General features: G+C 42.2%; 1 protein-coding gene across 1 annotated transcript in view; it reads left to right on the top strand.

The window, feature by feature from the left end:
• The window catches only part of ARHGEF38 (Rho guanine nucleotide exchange factor 38), a 118,310-nt gene that overhangs the window by 45,522 nt on the left and 60,316 nt on the right, over window positions 1–12,472 (top strand). Inside the window, exon 4 of the mRNA XM_070261629.1 lies at window positions 8,207–8,330. Within this exon, the coding sequence (XP_070117730.1) occupies window positions 8,207–8,330 (124 nt within the window). The remainder of the gene's footprint in view (window positions 1–8,206; window positions 8,331–12,472) is intronic.

Below are 12,472 nucleotides of genomic sequence, written 5' to 3'. Positions count from 1 at the left end.
ACGGGGTACACACTGGTGCATGGGAAACACTCACGCATCTTTTGCCCCCTCAGGGAGTGTAGGTTCACCCCAAGTTAGCCATCTCTTTCCTGCGGCCACAGGCTCCTTTAGGTTTCTCAGGTGTGAGGTCGACACAGGTGACTGAAACAGTCACTGAGACTTCCTTTGTAAGTTCTGCATATGGCAAACCGTCTCATCCGGGCTTTGGGTTTGGTATCTAAGGAACTGATGCTCCAAGTAAACTGGGGCAGGAAGTGTGTGATTTTAACCTTCTGTTGGATGTTTACCATCATGTGGGTTCCGAGGAGATAATCTGAGGAAGGGAACACCGTGCGCCTCAGCCTGGGTGTGCCTGGAGGGCCAGGCCGCGGGCATGAAGCAGGACAAGTGTGCAGAGCCCAGGCCCCAGAGAGCCCCTCGCCAGGGGCACTGACTTATGCATTTGGGATGGAAAACCATTGAAAATTTTAATCGAGTTCCGGTAATAGGTGTGCTAAAATAAGCGCAATTCCCCAGGGAGAAGGTTGGGAATGCCAGTGCTGGAATGACTGAATCCTGGGAAATTCAGGAAATTTTGACACTATGGACTTCATGGATATTTGTTCTGTCATACGGTTTGGCCACCATCACACACCTACCACCTCATCTTTTTGTCACACTTTTTCTCTTCTTCCTTCATTTATCATCTCAAGCAAATGTATTTTTTTTTCTTTTAGCAAAAGCATCTCCTAACTTTTCAAAATTATTTTTAGCGAGTCTAGAATTCTCCTAGTCTTTGGTTATATTATTGAAAATTAGAACTTTGCAATTGTGTTACTAAGTGGGAAAAGAATTGGTGAATGTTGAGCAAGTCATTCCCAATATCAGTAGTTTCTTTCAGATATTAGATCTGAAGGAGATGGATGTTCTGTTGACAAGGTTAAGAGTTTTGTTTGTTTTTTAGCAGGTTAGATTTTATACCTAATAAGTTCTGAGTCTGAGCATGTATACAGCAAGAAGAAAGAATAAATCCGCACACGCGTGTATACACACACACACATAAATATAGTTAAATATAATTAAATAAAATTTTTTGGCTGACTTGGGTTCATAGAAAATTTACGTATTTTTTTACATTCTCACTGGTTGCTCCAGTTTTCAAATTACTTTCTCCTATGTTTTGACAGTATAACTCAAGTGTTTATTCTCTACTCTCTTTTTTAGAATTTCCAAAGAATCACAAATTTACTGGCTCTGCAGTTCAGAAGGGCTATTCCTAGCAGTACTGTTTGTCCTCCAAGCATTTCATATAAAATTCTAAGGAGGAAAAGCCAGCAAACCTGAGGACCCCCTCCAGCCCCCACCGCGTCACTTCTTTTCTGCCCGTCCCCGAGTCAGGGCAGGTAAGAGACCCTCGCAGTGGCCCTGATCAACTCTGCCTGTTACCACGGATGTCAATAGAAGCACTTTACTTTTCTACTGTCAGTCAAACAGTGTTTGGGGTAGACTTAATCCCCGTCCTTTCTCAGAGGCCCCAGGGACTTCTCAAGTTGACGGCAGCCTCTGGTCTGCCTTCACTCTCCTCTGTGGGCTCTGACCTCTTGCACCTGCCGAGATGTCTGTCCCAGAGTCCCAACCTTACTTTCTGCAAAGGGACTGACATCTCTGCGCTGGTGCAGGTCTGTCCACATTCGTTCTCCTGGCCCAGCGTGTTTCTGGACAGTGATCAAGCCACATGGACATTTAGCAGCAAGATTAGTTAAAAGAGTTGCTGTCTGGCTGTGACATTGATTCAACTTGTAGTATGACTCAATTAGCCTGTTTAGAATCTGGCTTCACAGCAGGAAGTTTCGCACATGCAAATTAGCAGTTTTAAGAGACCTGATGAAGTAATAGTTAGTTTACCCTGAAAAGCTTTGTGATCCAGAAACCAGCTGTCTGAATAAACGCCACAGTAATTAGATAGTTACCCTGCCCTGTGGGTGCCAGGGCCTGCTGCCAACATCCTCTTTTCCACTTGCTGCTCACAAGCATCCCCCTTCTCATTTCCCTCACTGAGAAATGAAACGAACCTGGCTCTTCCCTCTCAGAAGGTCCTCACTGGGTCTCCACTTCTTATAGTTTTTTTTAATACATTTTCAGCTTTCTTCCACTTTCACTTATTTGTTACAGTCTTAATATCATTGGGCTTCGGTGGTTTCAACACTAATAATGGAGGGAACTAACTTAGGGAATTCCCCCGGGCCTCACCATAGTGCTGTGCGTGGAACTGACGTACAGACGGAGCAGATGACCAAGGTCCCATGGACTGAGCCGGACAACGTCTGGGTGCATTTGCTCCATGTGAATTCTAACGTCTAATGATGAGAGGAGAGTAACGTACGACCCAGGATGGGACCCTAGGTTGAAACGAGAGGTACTACCAAACCACACCAGATAGAAACACTGAAGTCTGTTCTAGAAACGGTTTCCAGAGAAGCGTTTGGTTGGTGTCGATCCCCACGGCCCTCGAAAGCAATGCTGTTTGTTTTCTTGTTTCTTCTACAATCGTGTTACATAACTCATGTGTACGTGTCCTGAACTTTAAGGTTGTGCGGTTTTGATCATCAAAATAGATGCCTACAAATATATTTTCAAATTGAAATCAGGGCAGCAATATCAGACTGACTGTTTTTAATCCATTGGTTATTAGAAGGAAAACAATGTTTGTAATTGCTGCTATAATTTGCCAAGACTTGTTAAAAGCCTTAAGAAATATTAATAACTTTAACTCAGTAATTACACTTAATGAAATTTATCATGAGGAAATAATCATGGATGGGAACCAGGTTTTCGCCAGGAGAGCAGTATGTAACAGTCAACGTGGAGATCTGTCTCGATCTCACAGATTTAGTGGCTGGTCACGTAGACTGCAGTATTTCCACATCATGTTGGTGTTAAAAATGGTACAACTGAGGGGCTGGCCCCGCGGCCGAGTGGTTAAGCTCGCGCGCTCCGCTACAGGCGGCCCAGTGTTTCGTTGGTTCGAATCCTGGGCTCGGACATGGCACTGCTCATCAGACCACGCTGAGGCAGCATCCCATATGCCACAACTAGAAGGACCCACGACGAATATACAACAATGTACTGGGGGGCTTTGGGGAGAAAAAGGAAAAAATAAAATCTTAATAAAAAAAAAATGGTACAACTGAGGAAAATTAGTGCCATGAAAAGATGTTCATGTTATACTAAATTAAAAAAAAAACAAATTTCCAAACATTTTTTGAAGTATATAAATCTTCTGTGTAGATGTATACACAGAGAAAGGAACAATCTGGAAGGACCTGCCTCAAAACACCCGTGGTCTTACTGTGGTTTAGGGATTGTGTCTGCTTCTTTTACTTCTCCGCCTATCTTTAATTTTCTGCAATGAACATGGACTAGTTTTATGATCATAGTTTAATTTATTTTTTAAAAGAGTTTGTTCCTAGACTTCTTTCAGTGTTCACTTTGAAAGGTGTTCGTGGTTGCAGGTCCGCGTGACACGCAGGTCGTGGTCAGCCCTCCCTGTGGCGGGTGCCAGCGAGCATCCGGGCTTGTTAGAAAGCACCCAGCAAGCAGGGGTTCCCACGTGCACAGAGAGGGCGCGTCTGGCCTCGTCAGCAGATTTTCCAAGTATACCAATGGCCAACTGAGCACAACAGTTTGTCTTTGTAGATAAAATTAAGTAGAAAATTAGAAAATAGCCACTTAATATATTTTGAACAACCAAATTAAGTGACTGTGATTTTTTTCTTAAACCGCTTTGATCTCCGCATACTTGTTATTCAGAGCCCAGTGGAGTGATTACGGAGAACGTTTATTTACGGCTCCCACAGAGAAATAGATCATGCAAACCATAGGGATTTATTCAATTTGAATTGTCAAATTTGTATTAAGTAACTAGGTATGGGCCCAGCACTGTATTAGACACAGGAGTTATTCACATAAGTGACAAAGACAAATGTCCTGGAGGAACTCACAGTTTTGATGCAGAGACAGAAAATAACTATTTCTGACGTACATAATGGGCTTCAATACAAGCAGTGAGGACCTTATGGCAGGAGGCGAGGAAGGGCAGGAGAGAGGTTAACTCCAACCACAAGGAAGTGAGGTGGTGGCTAGAAATAAAAAGTGTGTTAGTCCCCTACTGGTTATAGGTAACAAATGAAATTCAAACTGGCTCCAATAAAAAGGCAAATTATTGGCTTCCGTAAAAGGATGTCTTCTTTAGGCAAGGCTGGATGCAGGCGACAACACCATGTTGTCAGACTTGGTCTCCCTGTCTGTGCTGACTTTATGGCGGTCAAACTCTCCACAAAGATGGCTGCTGAAGACTGAAATCTACATTCTTAGGGCTTACAATCCAGGCCCTCCTATGACCCAACAAGCACTCATTAAAACTCAGTGAGGATTCTCATTGGCTCTGCTTGGGAGCCTGCCCATCCTAACCCAATCACTGTGGCCTGCTAGGCTACTTGCCACTGTAGGGAGTGGGCAAGGGGGCAGGGCACCATGACAATGTGCTCCCAGGTCAGGCAGAGCTGGGGAGCCGTGGCTTCCCCAAAAAAGAAACATAAAGTGTAGACAGATGGGCAAACTATGGGACAAACACCATCATTACCATACTCCATCTCAGATGGGCAGGATGTTGTCAGGTAGTATGAGGGCAAAGCATGAGCAAAAGGAAAAGCTTTCACTAGGATGTAAATGCAAGGAATGCATTGAATACAGTGAGTATAAGGTGCTTGTGGGGTACAAAGTAACGGTATCCCAAAGATTACAGTGTCTGACTTGATACAGTTGTAGGTATGTTTCCCTCTATTAGACATTTGTACCTGGGGAGTTTCGCATATATGCAACTGTAAATTCAGTAATTATTCAAATGCAACGGGAACTTGCTGTTTGAAATATACCCTGTGATGAATACTTTTGTAAAGCAAAGAATTAAGTTGTCAGACAAACACTGACCTTTAATTTTTGTGTTTTGTGCATATGAATTATTATATATTGACTTCGTTTAGAATAATGTACATTTAGACTAAATCCTTTTTCAAAAATTGAATTTTTAATCCATTTAAAATGCAACTCAACCTAAGCTCTTAGAGCACTCTCTTTTTCTAGTAAATGATTAATAAATGTATATAAATGCTTCCTTGAGTTTGTGTCAATAATCATAAAATCATCTACCAGTTTTAAAAGCCTATTTGGACCAGACGTAGGTTTGCTCCTTGGCAGAGCAGTGACTAAATGTGAATTCATTTTATAATTCACAGAATCCCCCTGGGCCCGGGTCATATTGGGGATTGAAAACAGGTCAACTGATGTTTTAATCCTTTCTGTCCTTCAGAAAGAAATGGAATTAAAATCTATAGTTTTGTTGTTTGGTATTTATTGCATTGAGCTAAGATCATAAATAGAATGTAGAATTAGATCTTTGCTAAGTGAATTTAAAATCTAAGTTAGATAGATGTGTATGATTCTGACCTTGGAAAACAAATTGTAGAAGTGACAACTTAGTGAAAAACTCAGAAACAAACCAAAAAACCCAAACGGAGATGGCAAAGTCTTCTATTATTAGTGTTTTCTGGTAATGAGCTAGGGTGTGGGACTAAAACGTCAGTTTTCAATTCCAGTCCTGTCCTGAGCTTCATAATTTTGAGTGTGGCACTGCTCTTAACTCTGCCCGAATTTCCCCATCTTCAAACTGACTCAGATTTTTTAGAGAAGTCAGAATGAGATATGAAACAATAAATATGAAGCACTTTAAGTTCCTCAGAATAAAGTTTCTACAACACAACGAAATAATAATACAGTACACTATATGAATTACATCTGATCTTTTATCTCATAATGCAAATAAATTAGGGGATGAAATTTTACATCTTTTAGAAGTATTCATTTCAAAATAGGATTTTAAGTAATACACAACTAGTACATCTAAAATAAATCAATCTACAAAAATTTTATTTAGGGGCTGGCCCCGTGGCAGAGTGGTTAAGTTCCCGCGCTCCGCTGCAGGCGGCCCAGTGTTTCGTTGGTTCGAATCCTGGGCGTGGACATGGCACTGCTCATCAAACCACGCTGAGGCAGCGTCCCACATGCCACAACTGGAAGGACCCACAATGAAAGAATATACAACAATGTACTGGGGGGCTTTGGGGAGAAAAAGGAAAAAAAGTAAAGTAAAATGAAATCTTTAAAAAAAATTTTATTTATACACCCTTTCGGAAAATATATTTTGCACTATGCAAAGCTATACCTTTGTGATTTAATTAATACCCAATGCATAAAGCAATAACTTAGAATCAATAATGTGTTAAATCAGTGGTAGTCAAATATATGTGATATATGTGCCATTTAAAATTATTATTAACAAAAAGAGCCATATAATCACTATATGCCTTGTGATATTTTGTATAATATTAAATATACTTTAAATATAGAAATAAAAAGCCTTGAATACCCATAGATTTCAGGCAAACAGCCATATACGCCCTATCCTAGTAACGTGAGTGCTTAATGAAGGAACATTTTGTGACATATTGGGTTAAAGTCCTATGAGCTAATAAGAATTGCAACATAATAATGTAGTATGGAGATATAGATAATTTCAGAATACATAAAAAAAGGGAAAAAACGGCATAATCCTATATTGAAATAAACCCACTACATACCATCACAGGCAATTTGATTGCAAATAAGGCTGGGAGTTACTTGAGGACAAGACTGATGACAGGAAGGTGAGGAATTTCCTAAGGAAGTTGAAAGAAATGTGCACAGCAAGACCATATTGCATAAGAAATAGCTGACATAGGCACCAACTTTTAAACAAGGTGCAATGTGATGTACTTCTTCCCTGTTTAACAACAGACTATCTTTACCAAAATAATACCCACGCCCAGTATGGGGAACAAGAGTTGGGTCCATGTCAAAAAGGGATGGGATGAAAAGCTGAGCAGCCTGCCTCCTCCCTCCCCCTAAGTAGACCCAGCACACCCAAGGGAACAGATGCTGCAGCATGAGAAAGAAGCTGCAGCTGTTGGCCTTTGTCACCAGAATTCCTCCAGGTCTGTCTCTTATCCCATATCCATTGCTCCCAATTTCCCTCAATTTCTCTGCTCCCCCCCCCTTTTTTTTTTTTTTTTTTTTTTTGCTCCTTAGCTGAATTTGCTGTCTCTCTCTTGCCCCCAATTTTGCTGACCTGTTTTTGGACCAGCAGCTCTGCTTTTCACCTTTGAAGCTCCTCCGTGACTTGATTAGCGGTGACTTGGTTATCCACCTAAGACCGCACACACAGTAAACCATGGATGAAAGGCCCCTCTCCTATTCCCTGTGGTAGCCCAGTGGAGCCGGTGCCAATCTGGCCGTGACCTAACTAGACACTGTTTGATCGTGAAAGGAATTCTGACTTAAACTCAAGAGAAAGATTTTGTGTAACACCCAGCAAAATTAGGACACATACCTCACCAAACTCTACTTAGCTTCTAAGCCGGCCATTCCTCTTCCGGCCATCCAATGCCTATGACAGAGTTTGGCTTCTATTACAGTTCTTGGTACACGGAAGACCCTCAGGAAATATTTAATGAAAGGATGGATAAATGAATAAACAAATTATTAGAATGATTATGTTGGTTTTTGAGGGTGTGCATGAAGTTACAAAATATGAATCTTTGCTTAGCAGAACATGTTTGGTGAAGATTTCCATTCACATTTCTTTTAAGAAAAAAAGCAGGAAGCAGCTCAGCATACCTGTTTGTCATCGCTTTTAGAACATCTGTGGTTTTAAAACAGCTTTGAAAATAGGTCCCTGTCTAGAATGAGGTCTGACTCCTGCTGTATAAGCAGTAGAGAATGCTAAATTCATATGCACTAGGACATACCCTCAGAGAGGGCAGTTAATAAAAGTACTGATTAGGTGGCCCAAATCTTCTCCACGCTCTGGTTCTTCCAGAAACATGGAGATGCACACTCAACTTGTTAAGACTTAGCCAAAATAAAGAAAGAGAGGGAACAGATGCACCATCCCAATTTCTTGCATGAGAAACTGCACATTTACTCTAGAAATCGCAAATAAGAATGTTTACAGAAACGGTTGGTGGAAGCAGCACGGGCTGGCACATGACATGCTCGCTGTGCAGCAGGAGGAAACACCCTGAACCCAGTGCGCCTCTCCATCAGCTGGTGCTCAGTGTTTGTGTTTCTCCAGATCGATCGGCTGGACGTGGACAGCTTGTTTAGCAACATTGAATCCGTGCATCAGATATCAGCCAAGCTGCTGTCGTTGTTGGAAGAGGCCACAGCAGACGTGGAACCGGCCATGCAAGTAATCGGTATGTTTATTCTCTTCTCCAGCTCGACAATACAACAGGAAATAATATTTTAATAACCTCCCTTTGCTTCGGTTTTGTGTCTCTGACTCACCAAGCTTCCCAGGAGATACATAAATGCTCAACCCATCTTCAGGCTCACTGTAATTACACAGACTCTGTACTTATTTTCAAATGGGTTTATATCCATTTGCTCTAGTCCCTCAGTAGCACTAAGCACACCATTTGCTTTTTAATTGTCAATGTTTCAACCTCTTTGCCTTCCAGATGTTCTCTCATTTTGTTTTATGGTTAACATTTACTTGATCCTTAAAGAATTAAATATATAAATACTTTAATAGCTTTACTGATTTTAGTCACAATGTAGTTCAGATCTTATGCCTATGAATCCATTGAGTTTGGGGTTGTAAAATCTTTTTGCATGAAGAGTTCATATGATTTATAAAACACGTATACAAGTTCCACTTTTCTCATGCTTTTCCTTTTTTCATATATTATTTGCTTTCCAAATATGTTTTTACTCTCAAACAGTCTTAGGTTATTCTTTAAGTCTCGTAAGACTTTTTAAAGAAATACAGAGATATCATTGGAAAAGTGTTGAGCCAAATTTTTATTCTCTCCATTTCTTGGATGTTTCGAAGGGATACTGTGTTGTAAAACTCTTTGAAGGCAGTTACCACATCCAGGATATCCCACCCATAGTGTCACATAGGCTGAGAATGCTCAGAAACTTCTTTAAATCATTTTTCTATTTCACACATAATATGTATATATGCTCATTACAAAAATATTAAGACAATTCAGGAGCACAGAGTAATACAGTCATGCGCCACGTAACATTTCAGTCAACGATGGACCACATGTATGGCGGTGCTCCCATAAGATTAGCACCATAGCCTAGTTGTGTAGTAGGCTCTACCATCTAGGTGTGTGTAAGGACACTCTATGATGTTCACAGAATGATGGAATAGCCCAAAAGTACATTCTCAGAGTGCATCCCTGTTGTTACGCAACACATGACAGTACGTCTCTCCAATGCACTCTTCCCCATCAGTCATCACTGTCATCAGTTTGACATGGATCCTTTCTTTGAGACACACAAACATCTTATATCTTTATTCATTATGTCTTCTATTTGTTCATGGAAATCAGTGGTATAAAAATGACATGAAATTGATCTTGTTTAGTATTTGTAGAAGACCCAAAGTTTAATAAGCAAGGCTGATCTTATACAAAGGTGAATCAACTTGGCTACCTGTGGTGTTTTACAGACCAAAAGGCCAGGCCACCTGAAAAGGTTCTCCCACAGACAGGTTTAGATGCAATCATTCCTGGTGATTAAATGTCCCCATTATGTACTGAATGTTTGTGTTCCCCCAAAACTCCTAAGTCAAAGCCCTAACCCTCAGTGTGATGGTGCTTAGAGATGGGCCTTGGGAGGGTTAGGGTCAGATGAGGTTGTGAGGGGGTTTCCCCCAGGATGGGCTTAGTGTCCATATAAGGGAAGGAAGAGAGACCAGAGCTCCCCTTTCTCCCTCTCCGCCATGTGAAGACTCAAGAAGGTGGCTGTCTGCAAGCCAGAAAGGAGCCCCACAGCAGGACCCGAACCTGCCAGCACCTTGGTCTTAGACATCCAGCCTCCAGACCTGTGAGACTCTGTTGTCTGAGCCACCCAGTCTGTGGTTTTTGTTATGGCAGCCTGAGCTGACAAACATATTTTCCAACAAATTATAAAAATATTTTCTACAGGAAGGACTCTATTCATTATCTCTTTAGTGTAGATTCATTGGCCGTTCATTAATTAACTCACTCAATGAGTAGTTATTAAGCAGGAGCATGTCCAAAGAATAAGGTGCTGTGTGGCATTACTGGGTATCAAAAGATGAAAGAGATCCTCAAACAGCTCCTCAGATTGAAGGTATTTGTGTAAAGTGCCATCAGAGTATTCTCTACACTACTGCAGGACTTCGGAGGACAAAGAAAATATTCGTTTATGGGGAATCAGAGAAGGATTCTTGAATTGTTACTTTGGCTTAAAGGTTTGGGTCAGATTTCAACAAGTGGGGTCCAGCTCAGGAAGACTATGCAGAAGTGACAGCATATACAAAAGCATGGACAGCCAATGCCACAGGGAGTCTGTGCGGGAAACTTGAGTGATCAAGTCAAGCTGGAGTGAAGGATTCAGGTGGGGGAGGAGTGAGAAATGAGTCTGTGAGTGTAGAATAGGGACAGACTGTATTTGGAACCAAAGTTTGGAATTTACTCTGCAGGTAATGAGAAGCCATTAAAAGATTTTTCTTCAAGGGTGTGAGGAGACACAAAAGTTTCTGGAGAAAGAAAACTATGGTGGGTATGAATAGAATGGAGACAAGGAGAAAAGGAGTCTTAGAGCAGTCAACAGCTGCTGTAGATAGTACAGGCCATGGTAACAAGCGTCTGGGCTCAGGCAGATTCCCTGAGAAGAGAAAGTAGGTCAGATGCAAGAGAAATGGGGAAGAAAGTGTAACCAAGATTTGGGGGGGCTGGCCCAGTGGCATAGTGGTTAAGTTCACACACTCTGCTTCAGCAGCCTATGGTTCACCGGTTCTGATCCTGACCGTGGACCCACACATCGCTCATCAAGCCATGCTGAGGTGGTGTCCCACACAGAAGAACTAGAACGACTTACAACTAGGATATACAACTATGTGCTGGGGCATTGGGGGAAATAAAAAAAGAGAAAGCTTGGCAACAAATGTTAGTTCAGGGCCAATCTTCCTCACAAAAAAAAGCATGCCTTTAGAAAAAAAGATTTTGGGGTTGGCTGCATGTGCTGGAGTCAAAGACAATTCCAGGTTTAAAGAGACACGTGTCCTGATTTGCCTAGATTGGTCAAGCATTCAGTCCAGTTTAGCATTTGTCCTGGATTTCCTGCTTTTTAAAGGAGGATCATTATTATAGTTGCATTACAGGAGTTTTGGTAAGACCTCCACATCGTCTGTCCTGGTGGGTGTAAGAGGCAGGTGCATCGACAGAGTTCTCATAGTCACACTCGGGGAACTCTGACAAATGGCCCATAGCTCCTTTCCCAAACCTTTCTAGTCTCAAGGAAACTCACATCTTCCTTTGAAGGGCGGCGTGCAGGGCACCGGCAGGTAAAATGATGACACTTGGACACGAGTAGCTAGCAACAGCTACTGCCCCCCTGTGCTGGCATGGGGGAGATGTAGTTGAAGCTACAGATCCTGCCGTCCCCTGGGTGCAGCAGCGTGGGTGTCACGGCCCCGCTGGGGGCCCGCGCCATGACCTGTGAGAGGCATGGAGCCACCAGAGTAACAGTCAGCGGGTTTAGTGGGACGTATAAGGGACCAAAGATTAGGTGCAAGTGAACCGTGTGTGGGCGGTGGAGGCTGACCAGTCCTGCTGCTGAGTCGGAGGCAGTACGCTCATTTACCTCAGGATGTAAATCTGTAGCTCTTTATTGTCTGGCTATGCTTATTTTATTTTGCAATAAACCCGTTCAGAAGCAAGGGTTTAATGTATGCATGTTTAATAAGAGTTAAGTGTTGATTTTCTGTTTCTCAAGAAAGTTGATGATGAGCGTGTATCACAGGAAACACACCGTTCACACAGGCCCCAAGGCTGTCACTGACCGCAGACCAGCAGAAGGCAGATCTGCTGGAGAGACAGCCACTGCACATCAAAAGTTAGCCACTGTTTTAAAAACACTGTGCCTGTTGTTTTAAAGCATACCTGGCACCTGCTGCCCCTGCTGTTGTCCCTGCTGCTGCTTCCACGCAGAACCTTCTTCCCGACCTGGACCCACTGGTTGAATCTGACCTGTGCCTTGAAGCCCGAGGGCATGAGGTTTAACACACGCAGCTGCAGAAGGTGTGTTCACGTGTCACTTCACGCACACGACTTCAGTTAGCTCAGATGACAGTGACCCTAAATTAATTTCTCTCATCTTTAGTTCTGAGTTTCCTTGGGTGGGTGAGAAGTGGACAGCAATGGCTACTAATGAGTTGACACCATTAGCAGAAGAGTTTGCCGATGGTTAAATTATGACAGTTTTACAATAGTGTGAGCAGATGAATTAAATAGAAAATCGATTAACTCCAATAATGCTTCAGAAATGTTTAACCCAATTCACAGAATCAAAGAAA

This window comes from Equus caballus, chromosome 2, assembly GCF_041296265.1.
Source record: "Equus caballus isolate H_3958 breed thoroughbred chromosome 2, TB-T2T, whole genome shotgun sequence".
Lineage (NCBI taxonomy): Eukaryota > Metazoa > Chordata > Mammalia > Perissodactyla > Equidae > Equus > Equus caballus.
The sequence above is the reverse complement of the archived record's forward strand: the minus strand, read 5'-3'. Positions and strand labels throughout refer to the sequence as shown.